Consider the following 21,056-nt stretch of genomic DNA (forward strand, 5'->3'; position numbering starts at 1 on the left):
ACAGATATTTTTCCTGTAGCCTCAACTAGCCAGGACTGGGTACGCAGCTAACACACCCAGGCATACACAAGGGTAGAACAGCAGCCCCCCACCCCCGCCCACCTTAGAAATCAAAGGGAGCAAGTGGAGAGGAAGGGAGTTTGTGATATGCGTTCCCAGCCGGTACATGCGCAGAGCAAGGCGTCCGCAGGACGGTTAACCCACGGCTTTCTCTGAGAATCAGCAAGCACGCCACACTGGGAGCCTGCCTCAACCCCCTTCTGAGCCCCTCTGCATGCCAACGGGACCAAAACCGACACCCGAGCACCTTCCTAAAAGCCACAGGAGGCAGCAGGATGCATGGAAAGGCAAAAGAAGCAACCTCGGCCACGGCTTCCACGTGCACCTTGGAAATGGGTGCCTGGGGTCCAGGGGGACCTGAACGCCAGCTCTCTACAAACACCTCATTGTGAAGGGCCTGCGGCATCAGTGGGCCAAGAGCCCCCCAGTACGATAAAATAAACTGGCTTTCACAAAAGATTCAAAACGCTCCTTTGTTGGCGACTCATCTGAACGACAAGGTTTTGGCAACGCTCCCCAGCCCAGGACTCACCAGCCACGGCTTCCAATGCCAGCAAGCTCGCGGCTTTGCTCCATTAGAAACTGAAGTATTCATTAGCGTCGTGTATTCATTAGCGAGCTCTGCCCACTCAGCGTGCCCGTTCAAGTGCCAGCCTGCTCTTGGTCAGAACACCCAGTGCCCGAACTGAGGGCCTCCATACATCCACAGGGTGAGCTATCTCTCAATCTTAATACCATAAATATCAAAAGAAACGGAGAGGATGCTGTTATCTGCTGAATTGCTCCCCGCAACCCCGCCAACTCAAATGCTGAAGCCCTAACCCCCAGGACCTCAGAATGTGGCTGGATTTGCAGGTGGGGTCTCCAAAGAGGTGATGAAGTTAAAAGGAGGCCCTTAGGCTGGGCCCTAATCCAATCTGACTGCTGCCCTTATCAGGAGTGGGAATCTGGACACACAGAGTGACACCAGGGATGCCCACAGAGAGGAAAGACCACGTGAGGACATGGTTAGAAGGCGGCACCTGACAACACCTTGATCTTGGACTTCTAGCTTCCAGAACTGTGAGGAAATACAGTTCTGTTGTTTCAGCCACCCAGTCTGTGGTGGTTTGTGATGGCAGACCTAGAAAATGAGGACAGATGGGTATACAGTTAAGCAAAAGGGCTGTCTGCAAAACCTCATCCCTCTTCCACCTGGTTTCCCAGACAATGGGGCCGCCCAATCCACCCCCGCGCCCAGCCTCCTCTGATGACACGGTCACGTCCCCACGCTGGAGGAACCCGGTGATTCAGCTGGACGGAGACTCTCTCCAGGCCAGCTGAAATGTCAACCGTCCATCAACCCCATGATGCACCTCAGAGCATCAAATAGAAGTGCAGATCTCAAACCACAGCAAAGCGAAAGAAAGGAGATGTTAAAACGGAGGCAGGGAGCCGGTGTTCACTGTGAAGCTGGCTGGGCTTATCCGATAATATCAGAATTATGCTGTGGACTCTACAGGTGGATGCCACTGCGATTTCTCCTTCTGTAAGCGATTCTCGCCATTCCCCCACCCCCAATCTCCTCTGTTAGGTATTCGTTCGTAAAGTAGTTGAATCAGAATCACAACGCTAAAGATGGAAAGGATCTATGAAGAGGAGGAAAACATGCATCACCCCTGAGGGGGAAAATAATCACCTGGTACTTCCAAACAGTTGTCATACCTGGTCCCTCAGAGCGACTCCAGTGGCCAGAAATTGACACCAGCAACAGTTAGGCACATATTAAAGGCATGCGCACATCCTTCTCGTTTAAGTTTTTAGGGGAGGCATCTTCTTTGCCATCACAGCGAAAACCAAGAGAAACTGAACAGGATTGGGACACAGATACAAGAAGGAGGGCACTGAGGAGAAGGTCGCACCCCTATCGCCTGCTGCCCCTGAGCACGTTTGGGCGGGGCCGTCAGCTGCGATGCCCCGCCCGAGGGTCTCCGGCAGACTCAGACACCACTACCTTCCCTCCCCCTGCAGTCCTTGGGCAGTCTCTTTGGATGTCAAATCCCAAGACAGGGAGGGAGGGGGCGGGGAACACACATCTCCCAGAGAGAAGGTTGCCAAGATGCAAAGCAAAGCTGGAAAAGCAAGTGTCAACAACACAGCCAAGACGTTACCACTTGTTTTTCAGGAGACACACAACAAAATGACATTTTCCAGAGAGACATATATTCATAAGCAAAAGCACAGAGCAATCTAACTGCTCAGTGACAGGGAAATGGTCCGGTGAACTACACTAAGATGGCAGGATGCAGTATCATGTACTAAAATGACTGTAGATAAAAATCGTTTCAAATTTTAAAAATAACACATAAGAGAACGCACAGACGGTTCCAACTGTGTGATATGTATGCATGCACGTACACAAGCAAAGAGAAGCGAAGTCTAAATAAATGAGTCAGGATTCGTGGAGCTATAGAGTTGATTCAAAGCATACTTGAACAGCACAAGCATAGGGGACAGTGTTTATATTTCGATATTTATAGGACACAACATAATTCGTTTCCTTAAAGAAAAAAGAAAAGAAAGAGAAAAGAGAAAAATCTAGAAGGATACCCACTAAACTGATGACAACGGTTGACTGGTTTGGGAAGAGTACGGAAACAGGGGCGCCTCTTACCCCGGTCAGACTGCTTTAACAAATTACCATCGACTGGGTGGCTTATACACAGCAGAAATTTATTTCTGGCAATTCTGAAGGCTGAGAAGTCCAAGGTCAAAGTGCCAGCAGATTCAGTGTCTGGAGAGAGCCCACGTCCCGGTTCACAAACAGTGTGTACGTGTCCCGATGTGGCAGAATGGGAAGGGGGCTCTGAAGGCTCCTTTATCAGGGCACTAATCCCATACGTGAGGGCTCCACCCTCATGACCTGGTCACCTTCAAAAGGCCCCACCTCCAAATACCACTGCATTGGAATTTTGAGAGGACACAGTCTACAGCAAGAAAGGAGTGTCACACGTTAAAGTTTGTTTAATTTTTATAATGAGATTTTTGTGCTGTGTTGATGTAATACTAATATGACTAAAAAGAAAGACACAGGGCCATGGCGACACACATCCACCCTCTTCCTCCTCTCCCCTCTACCCACCAGTAGAAAATCACAGCTTTAAACTAAAGGTGAAGTCTTCCCACCCACTGCCATCCTTAACTTTATATAGAAGCAAACTGCAAAGGTCATAAAAATGTCAGTATCTCCAAACAGCTGTTCAAGGTCCATTCCCCTTCTCCCTAGAACCATCCACGGGGAGTGCTGGGCTCAGGCTGGCCCGAGCCGCATTCGCCATCAGCGTCCTCCTGTCAGGCCTCTTCCCGGCCCTGGCGGACTGCACCTTCCTCGCCTACCCCGCCTCTCTCGCCCTCTCATTAAGATATCATTTGGCAAAGCCTCTGTAAAACCCTGTCAGCTCATTTCCCATTAACAGTTACCACGTGAGCCTTTTCTACTCCATCCCCAGATAAATACATGAAAATAAATACCCTTTCAGGGAGCGATTTGATGCATCCGAAGTTAACACAGCTACAGTGGGCTCAACCTGACAGGCTGTTATGAGTAAAACCCTTTTCATGAGCAATATGGCGCTCCGGCTCCAAAAGGGGCACAAATACATCGGAAAGACTGAATGACGGAAATGGAGTTGGAGAACAGGGTCGGTTGTTAACCATTTCCTTCCCACCCACCCAGAGGCTTGCCACCCTGAACGTGTAAGTATAACCAGGGTGGACATCTCCGACGTGGGCAGGCAGTGGCACCTGTGCTTGGACGGTCACGAGTCAATGTCAGAATCGCTCAAACCACACGTCTGTGCTGAGTGGACTCCTGCACTGGCTCACTTCTGCAGGTAAAATAAGGCAGAGACTGACTCACTTCCTCTCACCCCATCAAACTCCACGCACGGTCCTCCCAGAGGACAGGAAGGAGGCCATGGGGTTTTCTGCAGGCAGGTCCCCCTTTCCCCTGGGGGCTGCTCTGCAGGACGAGCCCCTCCACCACCGGTGCGGCCAAAGCCTTTTGCTCTCACCACTTCGTCCTCTCCCTGGGCCACGTGCTGAGCGGTGGGGCTCTGTCATAAGGTGGAGTGAACAGGAAACTGAAAAGATCTCAGTCTGAATTGACCCACAGAACTCCTGGTTCCTGAACTCCAGTCGTAGCAAGCATTCTGAAAGCAAATTCCAGCCCCCGCTTTCTCCCCGACAGAGGACTGCGTGCCCCTTGGCTGCTCAGTCAGCCACACGGACTCAAGATCAAAACCCATGGACTTCACCCACCGCTCCCCAGCCAGGCCTAATTCTCTGTGCATTCTACCCAAGACTTTCGCCTGGGATCTCCTCTATATTCAAAGCATATAGTAGAACAAACAGGAAGCAAAAGTTTAAAAAAAAAAAATGGACTGCTGCACAGAACAAACTGGCCGAATGACTATTTACACTGCCCAGAGAAAGCTGCTACCTTCAGGCAGCTGGTCAAATACACCTGGCCCCACTCCCTGGCCCCAGTATCACGGAAGGGTGACCCTTCACGATTGCAAAGAGCCCTCTGCAAGACACTGCCTTAGAAGCCCAGGTGGGCCCAGGTGGGAAGGGCAGAATGAGACCAGCAGGCGCTGTGCACAGCAGCTGAGCCAGCCCCCTGTCTGCTGTTCAGGAGTTAAGGCCCCTGGCTGCCAGATTTTCCTGCCAGGGCAAGTAGAATACACCCCAGCAGCAAGTTTACAGGTAACCAGGGCGGACTTGAGGACAGAATGTGGCAATCCATACTGAGGACCTCTCAAAGCTATTAGCAAGCAGATGTTCCTTGACACCAAGGAAGCAAAGGGCCCAGGGGGCAGAAACTGACACGGACGTTCTCGCTCTCGATGAACAAGAATGACACACCTCCGAGACAACATCACAGCTGTCCAACCAACCATCACATCCAGCTGTTTGGGCCAGAGGCTGGCCATTCTGGAACATGAGTAATCAGTTTCTCACGAGTGTCTGGGCCACGTTCCAATGGAGAAGAAGGCAGGTGGGCCGGGGAAAGGATGTGAGCCTACCTCCTGGGGTACATGCCCGGACGACTCCAGTGAGCCCGACCTGACCCTGCCCACAGCGACCCAGCAGAGAAACTCAGCTCCTCGACACGGCCCCCCCCATGCCTCCCCCCACCCTGGGTGAACAGAGGATTCAAGCACCAGCTCAGGTCTCTCAGGGGCCTTCTGCCCACCTCGGGGACTTGCTGGGACACTGCATCTGCTAAGGTGACTTGTGCCCGCACTGGGTCCTACTGACGTCCACCCTTCAGCCGGCCCGGTTTTAGCTGATGGTGCTGGGTCATGATCTCGTGGCCTGGCCTCAGCTCTCTCTGCTCAGTGACCACAGCCAGACTTCAGGCTGTCGTTCATTTTGTGCTTCTCTGTAAGCAAGTACATGCTCATCCCCCAAGCCCAACCCACCAGCACTATTTAGGGCAAAAAGAATAAAAAAGCTAAATCGCCGGCACACCCCAATTCTGGCGCCTTTTTCGATTTTTTTAGTTTTCACTCGGCAGCCCCTAAAGGGAGTTATTCTCAAGTCGTAAGAAGGAAAAGTGGGGAGAAGGGACACATAACCGGTTCATGGCAGAAGTGAGCGCAGCCCATGGCCCTACTGCCTGGTCTCCCCACCTCGCCCTCCTATGAATGAGCCCTTGTGGATACGATGCTTTGTCGACGGTCTTATGTTGCAGATGGGTGTGTTGTCATCTCCCTGGTGACATCATAAGCTCTCTAAGAGTCAGGACCACCGTCATGGGCACTCCCTTCCCCCAGTGTCTAGGTCCACTCATATAGACAGTGCTGTACCATACGACGTCAGCTGTACTCTATATTTATAATGAGATCTGATATTTAAAATCTGAATGTATCAAAATGTAACTAAGGAGATGATGAGTCAGACTACCAAGAGCTTATTTTCTTTTAGGCATTAAGTCACAATTCCGTTCCCCCAGGTAAAAGACCTAAATGGTGTGAAACATCTATTTCGATATCGCTGGCTACTTCACATAGACACGAGTTGGCATGTCAGGTTTGAACAGGAGTAAATCTATGGCACAGAGCTAGACACATCCTGACACAAGAGCCCAAAGCAGAGTGGTACTCACCCGGTGAGGCATGAGGAGGTCAGCCAGGTAGACAAACGCAGCTCCGAGGGTGAAGCCGACAGCCACAGGGAAAAAGGCCAAGGCACCAAAGCCACCAGAGGACGTAGCCATCTCCACCGCTGGGGCCAGGAGCGACCAATAGGAAGCGGCCAGCATGACCTGCAAAACCACGATAAGCAGCAAACCATTAAACCATCCCCTGAAGGCCTTCCAAGTGGGGACTTCTCTCGCTCTCTATGGCCCAAACTGAACCCCACATTGTCACCTGGGTTAGGCCTTTAATCCTTGGTGGTAGGTACTATCCCAAAGCACAAAGCCACCATGAGAATTCTAATGTTGTTAAGAACTCAACTTGGGGTAGGATGGAGTTGACCTTGGGAAGAGGGAGTCTAGTTTGCTGTCATCTAGCCTCTAATTCAGTGGTTCTCAACCATTGCCGGAGACATCTGGCAATGTCTGGAGACATTTTTGGTTGTCACAAGTAGGGCTGGAGGTGAGGGGGAGGTTACTAGTAGCATCTAATGAGCAGAGGCCAGAGAAGCTGGTAAATGTCTCACAACGCACATCACAGCCGCTGACAGCAAAGAATTATCTGGTCCCAAAGGTGAGCGGCACTGTTGAGAAATTCTGTGCTAACTGAATACTACCAGGACCAGACTGCTCACTACTTCGTGAGCTCCACTGCCTTGGACGTGAGACAGCTCTAATTCCTACAAAGTTCTTCCTTAAGTAGAGCTGAAATCTGTCTCCCTTCGGTTTTTACCTCTTCGCACCACATCTGCTCTCCAGAGCACTAAAGGAAGGTGTCTGTCCCCTGTGATATGTGACAGCCCTTGAAATATCTGAAGACAACCAGTGAGACTATGTCAACTCTGTCTCATCAATTTTCTCATCTCTAAAAAGGAAAGGGAACTTATATTTACTGATCACCTACTATTTCCAGGGACCAAAGCTTCACATCTGATATCTTATTTTATCCATCCCAACAGCTTTGGGAGGAAGAAGTTGTTTTCTATTGCTATTTGTAGATAAAGAAATTGAATCTCAAAGTAATAAGATCATTTGCTCAAGGTCACAGAGCCAGGAAGTGGCAGATCCAGGGAACTGAGCAAAGTGGGACCATCATCACCTCAATGAGGGGGAAAAACAAAAGGGAAAAGAGAGAACTGAAGCTGGACTCAAATCTCGGGGAGGTCAATTTGATCAAAGGTTCTCCGACATTTAGTGAATTCAACACTCATCCACAGTTGTTTACTCTTACAGACACCATGACATCTTGGCTAGAGCACACCCACTACCCATTGTAACCATATGACAGTCAGCACTAACGTATAAAATGCTGAATGGGTTTCTAAAATTAACTACGCCTTGCCTTTAAAATAAATCTGCATCATCCGTCTCCGAAATAACAGAGTGATGCAACCAGGTACTGCGAATGCAACGCTAAAAAACAAAGCTGTGCAAAAAGAAATGATTTCTCTTCTTTGACGCATCATCTACACACAGTCACCGGTTTGGCACTGGACTCTCCCAGCAAAAGTCCTAGCGCCACCTGTAGAAAATTGCACCTGCCTCAGAGACTCCCAGAAACAATGAAAGCGGCTCATCAGTTCAGTTCCATGGGACCACCAAAGGAAGCCTGTGGGAGCCTTCTCTATGCCAGGGGCTGACCCATCCCTTTACTGGACTTTGTCTCACTTGTTTTAGAATTCAACAACAGTCTGTAATTGCCATTCACGGTAAGCTCCCACCACGGATGACCAGCACAGAGGCACAGGCATGTCCAGCAACCTCTACCCCTGCATGTTTCAGGGCCTCCCATTTAGACCATATCACCAGTAAGGCCACTCACCTCATCTTCCAGTCCCTCCCCACATCCCATCCTTGTCAATGTCACTTGGGGTACTTCCCCAGCCTTGGATCCCCATCGCCTTCTCAACACCAAGTCCAAGCTCTTCCGTCAAAGCTCCTTTCCATCCCTATGCATCACTGGGTACCAATCCTTTTTCTGTCCCCTGCACGTGAGCAATATACAATATTCTCATGGACAAGATGCAAGGTGAGGTAGAAGGGATGTGCCGTTCAAGGGAGGGTTTGCCAGAATCTGGGATGCTTGAAATGGAAAGGCATCCCAGGTGATTCAGGCGGGCCCCCTCCTTGAGAATCAGTGATCCTTTATCCTTCCAGTCAAATCCAGAACCCAACTGAATTTCTTTCATTTCTTTTCCTCACCAGGCTCCCTGTCTCCCACATAAACTGGAACATGACCAAGGATCGATCTTGAAATGAGATTGGGTTGCCTGGGCACTTCCCTGGCAGTCCAGTGGTTACGACTCCACGCTTTGACTGCCGAGGGCGCAGGTTCGATCCCTGGTCACGGAACTAAGATCCCACAAGCTACATGGCACGGCCAAAAAAGAAAAAGAGAGAGAGAGAGAAAAGAGGTTGGGCTGCCTGTCTGAAATGACAATAGGGCACCCCAAAAAGTTTATTTAAAGGGCATATGTGGGGACTTCCCTGTTGGCACAGTGGCTGAGAATCGCCTGCCAATGCAGGGGACACGGGTTCGGGCCCTGGTCTGGGAAGATCCCACGTGCAGCGGAACAACTAAGCCCGTGCGCCACAAGTACTGAGCTTGTGCTCTAGAGCCCGTGCTCCACCACAAGAGAAGCCACCGCAATTAGAAACCCACGCACCGCAACGAAGGGCAGCCCCCACTCGCCGCAACCAGAGAAAGCCCTCACGCAGCAATGAAGACCCAACGCAGCCAAAAATAAATAAATAAAATCAATTTATTAAAATTAATAAATTAATTAAATAAAGGGCATATGTGGCAGACAAAATAATGACTTTTTCCCCAAAGAGGACCACATTGTAATCCCTAAAACCTGTGGCTACGTCACCTTACATGGCAAGAGGGACTCTGCAGCTGTGGCTAAGGATTTTGAGATGAGGTGATCCTGGATCTGGGTGGGACCAGTGTCATCACAAGGAATCTTATGAGAAAGGGAGATGGGTCAGCATCAGAGAGAAGATGCGATGGTAAAAGCAGAGGTCGCAGTCAGAAAGGAGAAGCTAGAAGATGCTTTGCCGCTGGCTTGAAGATGCAGGAAAGGTTATGAACCAAAGAAGGGTGGTGAGCTCTAGAAGCCGAAGAAGGCAAAGAAACAGAGTCTTCCCAAGAGCCTCCAGCAGGGACACAGCCCTGTTGCCAGCTTGATTTTATCCCAGTTAAAACCAGTTTGGACTTCTAATCTCCAGTACCGTCAGATGATACATCTGAGTCGTTTTAAGCCACTACACCTGTGGTACTTTGTTACAGCAGCAACACAGCACATAAAGGCATACGTTACTTTTTTTTTTTTTTTTTTAGAGCAGTTTTAGGTTCACAGCAAAATTGAGCAGGAAATACAGAGAATACCCATATGCTCCCTGTACCACATATGCACAACCTCTCCATTATTGACATCCTACACCAGTGGTACATTTGTTACAATCAGTGAACTTACACTGACACCTCATTATCATCCAAAGCCCATAGTTTACATTAGAGATCACTCTTAGTGTTGTACATTCTATGAGTTTGTACAAATACATAATGACACGTATCTACTATTCTGGTATCACAACTAGTAGTTTCACTGCCCTAAAAATCCTCTGTGTTCCAACCTTTTCATCTCTTTCTGCTCCCCTGCAACCCCTGGCAACCACTAATCTTTTTACGGTCTCCACAGTTTTGCCTTTTCCAAAATGTCTTATAGTTGAAATTATACAGTATTGCAGCCTTTTCAGACTGGCTTCTTTCACTTAGTCATATACATTTAAGATCCTTCCAAGTCTTTTTGCGGCTTTACAGTTCTTTTTAGGTCTGAATAATCGTCTGGACGGACCACGGTCTATTTATCTATTCACCTACCATAGGACATCTTGGCTGCCTCCAAGTTTTGGCAATTACGAATAAAACTGCTATAAATATCGTGTGCAGATTTTTGTGTGGACATAACTCTTCAGTTCATTTGGGTAAATACCAAGGAGTGTGACTGCTGGATTGTATGATAAACCTTTTTTTTTTTTTTTAATAATCCCCCAACATAGGTGACTTCCCTGAAACTGTCAACACTAACGAAGCTCCTTTACATGTTGGGCATTTTTTAAAAATCTGGATGTAGTGACATATTAACTAGCTGATACAGAAGCAGGAAGTAGTATATCTGATTAACCTTCAATTACCCCTAAGAAGCAGGGCCTGGAGGGGATAGTCTAGCAAAGAGGAGGTGGTAATCACTGGGCCCAAGACTTCACGGAATGAACTCAAAACACAAGTCACTGCCAACCAGTCTTTATGACTCCAGACGGTAGATACCAAAAGTCCTCCTGCAGCTGCAGCCCTGCTTATAAAGGCAAACTGGGCTGGCAGTGTGACAGGGAAGAACAAATCTGACTCTAGATTGGATCTGTTTCCTTTTCTTTAACCTTTGTATTCTATTGCTTTTTTTTTTAATAGATTTTCATTGGAGTATAATTGCTTCACAATACTGTGTTAGTTTCTGTTGCACAACAAAGCGAATCAGCGATATGCACACACATGTCCCCATATCCCCTCCCTCTTGCGTCTCCCTCCCACCGTCCCTATCCCACCCCTCTAGGTGGTCACAAAGCACCGAGCCGATCTCCCTGTGCTATGCGGCTGCTTCCCACCAGCCAACTACTTTACATTGGTAGTGTATGTATGTCGATGCTACTCTCATTTCGCCCCGGCTTCGCCCTCCCACCCCATGTCCTCAAGTCCATTTTCTATGTCTATCGCTTTATTCCTGCTGAATGGATAAAGATGTGGCACATATATACAGTGGAATATTACTCAGCCATAAAAGCAAATGAAATTGAGTTATTCGTAGTGAGGTGGATGGACCTAGAATCTTGTCATACGGAGTGAAGTCAGAAAAGGAAAAACAAATACCATATGCTAACACATATATACGGGATCTAAAAAAAAGAAAAAGAAAAATGTATTCTATTGCATTTGCTACAAGTGAAGAATGTTGCCCATAGCTTGAAATATACAGGATAGTCCATTCTCAGGACTCTAACACTTTTCCATTCATATAGAGATAAAAAGTTGCAGAACAGAGAATAACATCTGTCTTAAGGGAGGCTTGTAGGGACATCATGACCTGACCTACTGTGGACAGCTGCAAGAACAAAGGATTCTGACACCAAGAAGTTGGCCACAACCAATCACACCCCCTCCCCTTTTAGTATAAAAGAAGCCTCAATTCTAACTAGGGTAAGATGGTTCTTGGGGACATGAGTCCACCATTTTCTCAGTCTGACGGCTTTCTGAATAAAGACACTGTTCCTTGCCCCAGCACCTCGTCTCTCGACGTACTGGCCTGTTGTGCCGTGAGCAGTACGAGCTTGGACTCGGCAGCAGCAGCACCAGACCTAAAGATATGAGACGTAAACGTGAGAAACTGGCCATCGTCCCTCCCCCTTCCTGCCTCTGTCTACAAAAGGAACGCATAATCAGGTTCCCGCGCACGTGACAGGGGCCTCGCTGCACCCCAAAGTCCTTTTTGCTTCTTTATTCCCCAAAAGAAAATGTAACGCCCAATCAATCAAATGAGCCATGGGAAAGCTTGTGTTGGGGCCCATCCTCCAGCTAAATGTCGCTAAGACCAAAGCAGCCCAATTTTTTGCTCAGTAATCAAAGATGCTGAAGGGAGTGAGCATTTCAATAACAGCTCCTGAAAAAAAGAGCTGAGAAAAAAAAAAAATTGGGGCTTCCCTGGTGGCGCAGTGGTTGAGAGTCCGCCTGCCGATGCAGGGGACGTGGGTTCGTGCCCCAGTCCGGGAAGATCCCACGTGCCGCGGAGCGGCTGGGCCCGTGAGCCATGGCCGCTGAGCCTGCACGTCCAGAGCCTGTGCTCTGCAACGGGAGAGGCCACAATAGTGAGAGGCCTGCGTACCACAAAAAAAAAAAAAAAAAAAAAAGAGCTAAGGAGGAAATAAACAAAACATGGACTGAATGTCTAACTTCGGTCACTGGCCGCTTTGGTTGGTCTACCGCAGGGCTCAGAAATCTGAAGGTTGGACAGAGACGGTCTCAGGCCAGCTGGTGTTTGAGAAGCCATGTGTGCTCCTCAATTCTCCCCAGGCCCAAGGCTGAACCCCACCTCGGCTCTCTTCTTTTTCATGTGCTTCCCATGGCATCTCAGCCACTGTCACGCCTTCAATGTCCATCTCTACGGATGGGCAAGCGAATGAATGAACGGCTTGAGTTAATCAAAAGAATTGATCTTGGACCTGTTCCTAATTGCCACAAGATGGAAACAGCCCAGATGTCCATCAACAGATGAATGGAGAGACAGAATATTCCATGTGATGGAATATTTTTCAGCCATGAAGATGTGAAGGACTGAGACATGCTACAACACGGATGAACCTTGGAAACATGCTAAGTGGAAAAAGCCAGACACAAAAGGTCACATAGGATTCTATTGCTATGAAATGTCCACAGACAGAAAACAGATTAGTGATTGACAGGGGCTGGTGGGAGCAGTTCCTAATGGATCCAAGGTCTCCTGTGGGGGGAAGGAAAATATTTGGAAGTGGGGCTTCCCTGGTGGCCCGTGGGTTAAACTCCGCGCTCCCTCCGCAGGGGCATGGGTCTGATACCTGGTCGGGGAACTAAGATCCCACATGCCACGTGGTGTAGCCAATATATATATATATATTTGGAACTGGGTAGAAGTGCTGGTCGCACAACACTGTGAATGTACTAACTGTCGCTGGATCTCATACTGTAAAATGGTTAATGCTATGTGAATTTTAACGTAATTTTTAAAAGTTGAGCTTGGCCTACCCACCCGTTAGAACCCTATCTTGGGGGCTTCCCTGGTGGCGCAGTGGTTGAGGGTCCACCTGCCGATGCAGGGGACGTGGGTTCGTGCCCCAGTCCGGGAAGATCCCACATGCTGCGGAGCGGCTGGGCCCGTGAGCCATGGCCGCTGAGCCTGCGCGTCCGGAGCCTGTGCTCCGCAACGGGAGAGGCCACAACAGTGAGAGGCCCGCATAACGCAAAAAAAAAAAAGAACCCTATCTTGTACCACTGCCCCCATCCCCGGCTGTGTGCCGAACCCTCCAGCCCCCCCTGCCTTGGCCCAGGCACTCCCACCTGTGAAAATGCCAAAACATCAAGACCCATCTCTCATGCCCTTTCTTCCAAGCATCCTACACCCTTTGCCTGAGTCCACGTATATCATGGATGGGAACGTGCAGGATTTAGAATCAGGTCCGAGTTTGGATCCTGGCTCTGCCACTTACTAGTTGGGGAGCCCTAGACAAATAACCTAAGCTCTCTGCAGCTCAGTTTCGAGAAAACTAAACATGGGGGCAACAAACCATTTAACAAGGTTGTTTTAAGAATTATATGGGGCAACGCGTATACCGCAGCAATCCAATTCCTGGCAGGAAGTACGTGTTGAAGCCGTGCCGTGCTGGACTCTTCCCTCCCCCCGAGCATGCCTTCACCCAGCAGGCTCGCACCCTCCTCCCCGCCTCACCCTCTCCCCCTCTTCTAGGATCAGGGCTGTGCTACGAGCAGCTCTGCATGCTGGTCCCACCCATCTGAGTGGTCCTGAACGGAGCAGCTGTTCACTCTTTGTGGCCCAGATGAGTGCTCTGTTATCCTTGCTAAGGAAAGGGAGCGATGGGGGCGGAGAAATTGGAAGAAGGCATAATCAGGAAGTGATTCAACACTCACTTTTTAGTCTATTACCTAATTTTAAAGTGATTTCACCTTCCAAATCAAGTACTGTATAGGCTCATACTCAAATGCCTCCACTCCTCTGACAAACACGGGATGAGTGATTGTTTAAAATAATGGAGTTTTTCTCAGGCATGGAAAGAAGTTGATAGAACTTCCAGAGCTTCACGGACACTCCACTGAATAGTCTACTGACATAATCACACTCTTACAGAGTTGAAAGGGATTTTAGGAGGCTCTACCTAGACCAAAGGCTTCATTTAACAGATGGAAAAACCGAGACCCAAGGGGATTCAGTGGCTTCCCCAGAGCCGCAAAGCAAGCTCATGACATCCAAAGCTGACTACACCACCCCGGATCAACTTAGTGCCATCCTTCGGCCCTACGCTGACCCAGAGACTTCTAAGAAATCCTAAGAGCTGCAGAATAAAGACAAGGTTTAAGCTGCTGTCTTCCTTATCATCAGGCAAAGCATCCCGGAACCACAGGCCAGGATGAATCAGCCTTAGCAATAACCAAATGTCATCAATCCCATGGACATTCTCCACCATTGTGATAGGAGGTAGTCCAAGAAAACCCAGCACTAAGGAAATATTTGGCGACCAGTAAACAGCGGTAACGATCTTGTTAAACACGGCCCTCTTCGAGATACATCAGACCTTACAAACCTAAACCCATTAATAGCCCCTAACTGCCTTAGGGGTAGGGAAACAAGTAATTATGTAGCTAAAACTATGATTCCCTCCTAGCCGCTCAGCTAAAGCTGGGGTTTCAAAACAAAGCCAAAGTTTATTATAATGTGAGCCTAGGGCTCTGAACTGAAGGCAAACCTTCCCCTCTTGCAGACAGCACCTTAAAATAAGAACACTCTAACGCAATATGTATCCTGGATTGGATCCTGGGAGTAGAAGAAGAGCATTAGTGGGAAGACTGGTGAAATCCAAGTAAAGTCTTGGGATCAGGTAGTAGTAATGTACCAATGTTAATTTCTTAGCTTTGACAAAATGTACTGTAGTCACGTAAAATGCTCACATTAGGGGAAACTGGATAAAGGGTATACGAAAACTCCCCGTACTATTTGTGCAACTTTTCTGAAAATCTAAAATACTTGCAAAATCAAAGAGTTTATTAAAAATCAATAGTAATAGATACTGAGGGACTTCCCTGGTGGCGCAGTGGTTAAGAAGCTGCCTGCCAATGCAGGGGACACAGGTTCGAGCCCTGGTCCGGGAAGATCCCACATGCTGTGGAGCAACTAAGCCCGTGCGCCACAACTACTGAGCCTGTGCTCTAGAGCCCGCGAGCCACAACTACTGAGCCCATGTGCCACAACTACTGAAGCCCACGCACCTAGAGCCCATGCTCCGCAACAAGAGAAGCCACTGCAATGAGAAGTCCGCGCACCACAAGGAAGAGTAGCCCCCGCTCATCGCAACTAGAGAAAGCCCGCGCACAGCAACGAAGACCCAATGCAGCCAGAAGTAAATAAATAAATAAATTTATTAAAATAAAAAGTTACTGAGGCCTAAGAGAAGATTGAGGGGGATCATTCCAGCTGAGAAGCGTGAACCGTGCACGCAAAGACTTGAAACCAAGAGAGCCCAGAGTTTGCTTTCTGGGGTCAGCGAAGCACTTGACCTGGGGCCACGCTATTCCCGGTAGTCAGAGGGGACAGCGTGCCTTACATGCTTCACTTCCTTGAGACCTACAGCCTCCTCTCTGTGGTTTAGAGAAGGTGAGTCACTCTCCCAAGGGCACCCAGCTGGAAGTGACAGAGCTGGGATTTGAAACCCAGGCCATGCCCTTAATCCTGAAGCTGTGTACATGTTTCAAATCCTTTAAAAACATCACAGCAAGATCCTTTTTGACCCACCTCCTAGAGTAATGGAAATAAAAACAAAAATAAACAAATGGGACCTAATGAAACTTCAAAGCTTTTGCCTAGCAAAGGAAACTATAAACAAGACGAAAAGACAACCCTCAGAATGCGAGAAAATATTTGCAAACGATCAATGGACAAAGGATTAATCTCCAAAATATATAAACAGCTCATGCAGCTCAATATTAAAGAAACAAACCCAATCAAAAAACAGGCGGAAGACCTAAATAGACATTTCTCCAAAGAAGACATACAGATGGCCAAGAAGCACATGAAAAGCTGCTCAACATCACTCATTATTAGAGAAATGCAAATCAAAACTACAATGAGTATCACCTCACACTGGTCAGAATGGCCATCATCAGAAAATCTGCAAACAACAAATGCTGGAGAGGGTGTGGAGAAAAGGGAACCCTCTTGCACTGTTGGTGGGAAGGTAAATTGATACAGCCATTATGGAGAACAGTATGGAGGTTCCTTACAAAACTAAAAATAGAATTACCATATGACCCAGCAATGCCACTCCTGGGCATATACCCAGAGAAAACCATAATTCAAAAAGACACATGCACCCCAATGATCATTGCAGCACTATTTACAATAGCCAGGTCATGGAAGCAACCTAAATGCCCATCAACAGACGAATGGATAAAGAAGATTTGGCACATATATACAATGGAATATTACTCAGCCATAAAAAGGAATGAAATTGGGTCATTTGTAGAGACGTGGATGGACCTACAGACTGTCATACAGAGTAAAGTAGGTCAGAAAAACGAATATCATATATTAACGCATATATGTGGAACCTAGAAAAATGGTACAGATGAACCGGTTTGCAAGGCAGAAATAGAAACACAGATGTAGAGAATAAACGTATGGACACCAAGGGGCAGGGGGGTGGGGGGTGGGATAACTTGGGAGATTGGGATTGATATATATACACTGATGTGTATAAAATAGATAACTAATAAGAACCTGCTGTATAAAATAAATAAATAAAATAAAATTCAAAAAAATTAAAAAATAAAAGCAATATCCAACAACAGCAACAAAAAGAAATATCTTTAGGGCGTGTCACAGAGTTTTGCTTTTTTGAAAAAAAAATATTTTAAGTGCGAATTAATGTAAGTATTTTGATTTTAAGTAGGTAAAAAAAAAATTTAGACAAAATGACCCCCAAATCATAGTAGTATTGGGAGATGATGTTCCAGGGATTTCTCCATGACCATGCAGACCAGGCCTTCTAAGCTAAGAACATGTTTGATAAGCAAACATGCTTTGTGAGCTAGAGATAATATATCCTAGAAAGATTTGGAGATGAAAACTTCTCTCCTAACACATTTGCTTGTACTCCAGCATAATAACCTACAAACTCCTTACCCGCTCCCTTGGAAGAGAATTCCTTAATGAATAAGATCTCCCTCTGGAGGAAGGGACAGGCAGCTGTACTAGCAGGTCCCATGTAAAACTGATCTGCCAGTTTTGCATTTCGTCTCCTGTAGTGCAACCCCTGCATGCACAGGTAAACTACTGACTCTCATCCTATGGCCCTTTAGCAACTGGGGGGAACTGCTTCATCTGCCGATTTTGCTGAGAGTAATAAATGGTCCATTCCTCTGAAAAAATAAATAAAAACAATAATGCTCAGAATATCACCTACTCAGTACATCTAATCAGAGAGTAGTTCCCCTCTAAGTATAATGTTCAATGTCGACTATGTTTAACTAGCAGTATTTGCTGTGCTTATGTGTCAATCCTAGTGCATTTCTGAATGTCACAGAACGTAACTTGTAGAACTTCTAAATGTCACAGAACGTAACTTGTAGAACTTCTAGTTAAACACGGCTGATGGGACACAAGCTGCTCACTCCCAAATAGGGTGAGAGTAAAGGATGAGGAAGAATTCAACCACAAAGACAAAAGGGCTGAGAGGAGACGGCAGTCATGGGGTTTTGGAAGCTAAAAGAGGGAGCAGGTAATGACTGACTGACCGCCCCCCCCGCCCGCAAGAAGGCTGACACCTAAGCCCAGTGGAAGCAAGGGGGTTCACCCCACAGAACCCCAGAACAGCGCAGGGATGGAAGGCCCTGGAGCCACTGGAAATGGGCCAATAAAGAGGACTGGTGGAAAGCCTGCATCAGAAGCCATGGCACCCCAAGATTCTTCCTGTATCCCATGAGGCCAAGCAACCATGGCACCAGGCACTCATGGACCCCCGCCAGCCAAGGGGTGGGTACCACACTGAGAACAGGAGGAGAAAGGGAAAGTCTACATGCTGAATGGGAGGGCCCAGCGTACTCCGATCTCAGCCCAGCCTCTTCCCCAGCCCATCCACCCTGACCCCCTGGGGGCTGCTCCCCCCAGAGCTCATGTTCCCTATATTCCTTGCGCAGGTGTCCCCACGTCAGGCTCTGCTTCTGGGGAAGCTATAGACTTACCTCCCTGACGCCCCTTCTCAGGAAGATACTCAAGGATGTGTTTGCTCCATGGTATGAGGGAGTAAAACAAGAAAGTCGATGATAGGGGAGAGGAATGAAGGGCATCCCCAGGTTGGTGGTAAAAAAAGGATGTCAAAGCGACAGTTCAACAGGCTCGGAGAACTAGACCCCAGACGGAAAGAGGGGCTGGAGAGCTCCGGGAAAGAGCAGATTCAAACCCTATAGGTTTGAATGTGTGCAGGGGAGATTTTTCACTTCTCAGTGGGAGACTGGTGGCCGATTAATGACAGGCCCAAAAAACTAGGCAAAGGGAAAAAAGGAGACCATCACTAACTCTGGAAAACACCAAAATTGCACAAGAAAGGCAATAAGTGAATACCATTTACAGTCTTAACAATGTAAGCTATTGTTTATTACTAACCAATGTACTTCTCTGTGTGGTCAAATATATACGACAGAAAATTTGCCATTTTAAAGCCTAGACAATTCAGTGGCGTTAATTACATTCACAAAGGTGTGCAACCGTCAGCACTTGTTCCAAACCCTTTCCAGCCCAAACAAAAACTCCGTAACCCGTAACCCCGTGAAGCAGTAAGTGCCCGTCTGCCCTCCCTCCAGCCACTGGTAACCTCTAACCTACTCTCGGTCTCTATGAATTTGCCTATTCTAGACACTTCATATCTGGGGAATCCTACAGGATTTGTCCCTTTGTGTCTGGCTTATTTCACTTAGCATAATGCTTTCGGGATTCATCCACACTGTCAGAATTTCATTCCGTTTTAAGGCTGAACAATGTTCCATTTTTAAGCTGTGACTATCGGACGACTGAACTAACCTAAAAAATATAATGTACCTGCAGTGTAGGATGCAGGTGGGGATAAGAGAACCAGATCCTCATCTTCCACGCCAAGAAATCACGGGAGATGTTTAAAGCTGAAAAAGTCAAGAAACGTCAGAGTAGGGCCTCCCTGGTGGCGCAGTGGCTGGGAGTCCGCCTGCCGATGCAGGGGATGCGGGTTCGTGCCCCAGTCCGGGAAGATCCCACATGCTGCGGAGCGGCTGGGCCCGTGAGCCATGGCCGCTGAGCCTGCGCGTCCGGAGCCTGTGCTCCGCGACGGGAGAGGCCACAACAGTGAGAGGCCCGCGTACCACAAAAAAAAAAAAGAAAAAAAAAAGAAACGTCAGAGTAGCATGCAGTTGAGCAATGTAGAGGCAAAAAAGTGAAGAAACAGCTAAAATGGCTGTTCACACTATCCCTAAGTAGGAATCGGGGTGGGGAAGGTCGGCAGACCTCTTTATGACAAGTCCCGTAAAGCAATCTGACTTGTTGAACGATACGTGCATATATCCTAGGGAGAAACTTTCTTTAATAAATTGATAATACGATTTTAAAATATGTAAATATATAAGTAAATGTTATAAATAAATGTATATGATTTCTTTTAATGTTTTAACCATAGAAGACCCTGAATTCACAGTGAAAACCCAATGCCGGAAAAAGATCCTATGGACAAAAACTGAATTTTCAGACGTGTTTCTGCATGATAATGAGACACCCGTCTGGACTGCGTGTTTTTGTTGAAGGCTCCTAAATCGCAGCCTTGACACCAAAAGGCCAAATGGGACTTTTGGAGGAGGAGACATTTAAAATCAGCAATCAACCATACACGAATAAAATTTAAAACTTGTTTTAATGTTAAAAAAAAAAAAAAAGCAGCAGACATTTGCAAGCTCTTTCTCAAGTTGCCTGAGAGTAAAAGCCCCATTCCCCTTCCATAGTTCCCCAAACCTAGCAAAACTCCTATGGTTCTTTGTCTCAAAATATCATGCAAAATGCCACCGGGATCCCTATTTTATAATGCTATTAATTTCCCTCTGGTATCAGGGGCACCGGCATAGAATAATCAAAAACAATCAGCTAAACACCTAGCCCGCAGCAGGCAAACCTTTCCATTTCTGCTTAAGTGCTCATGTGGGATAATTTCAGCTCTGGAGATATACATGCATTTGTGAAGAGTTTCTTAAGGGCTACATCAGAGTAGTCTGGCGTGATGCGTGCACTTAAGCATTTCTTTTATGACAGTAATGACAGCTTAAAGACTGGAAGAAAATCCAAGCTACAAAGCAAAATTTCCCTCTTAATAAAAAAGGGGCAGGAAATTATTGCACAAAGATTATGGGCAACACACTGAATATCAGTATCAGCTGTTCAATGAGTACACGCTGCTAAAGAAGGTACACATGGAAGTCTACAGAAGACAGAAAGAGTTCAGAAATAACAGCACCCAACTCTGAGCCCGCCACAGACTAGGTCCTTCTTAAATGTTTGCCGAAGCACATGAGCATGGACTCTACCCCAAGAAGGCCACTGCATAAATAAGGAACGGGCACAAACTTGCAATTCATATAAATCAAGGCAACAATCGCTCCGAAAGTACGGAAGCCAGTAATGCCTCTAAGTTCTGTCTCCATATCAGATGTTAAATTAATTTTTAAAAGTCAATCGACAAGTACCTAATCAGTGACTATTCCACGACCAACATTATGCTAGACCCTAGGGGGCTGGTAGGGAGGAAGAAAGGATACAGAGGCTGATCTGAGTCCTGCCTTTGAGGAACTGGCTGTGTCCCACAATGAGAGAGGCAACAGATGACGTCTGAAAGGCATCAAGAGTGACAAATGAAGAGAGCCTGCTGTCATTCCAAGAAAGGAGATGACAACGTTGTTAAAAAATAAAACACCAAAGAAAATGTGGTG

General features: G+C 47.3%; 1 protein-coding gene across 8 annotated transcripts in view; it reads right to left on the reverse strand.

The window, feature by feature from the left end:
• The window catches only part of SLC39A11 (solute carrier family 39 member 11), a 416,650-nt gene that overhangs the window by 283,896 nt on the left and 111,698 nt on the right, over positions 1–21,056 (reverse strand). For 7 of the 8 annotated variants that reach the window (XM_027080525.1, XM_027080527.1, XM_027080532.1 and 4 more), the window contains one exon: positions 6,212–6,370. In XM_027080525.1, the coding sequence (XP_026936326.1) occupies positions 6,212–6,370 (159 nt within the window). Of the gene's footprint in view, positions 1–6,211; positions 6,371–8,063; positions 8,227–21,056 lie in introns of all 8 variants that reach the window. The other variant, XM_027080530.1, reaches the window with a different exon arrangement.

This window comes from Aethalodelphis obliquidens, unplaced genomic scaffold (genome assembly GCF_003676395.1).
Source record: "Aethalodelphis obliquidens isolate GAN/ISIS:26980383/991018 unplaced genomic scaffold, ASM367639v1 scaffold44, whole genome shotgun sequence".
Classification (NCBI taxonomy): Eukaryota; Metazoa; Chordata; class Mammalia; order Artiodactyla; family Delphinidae; genus Aethalodelphis; species Aethalodelphis obliquidens.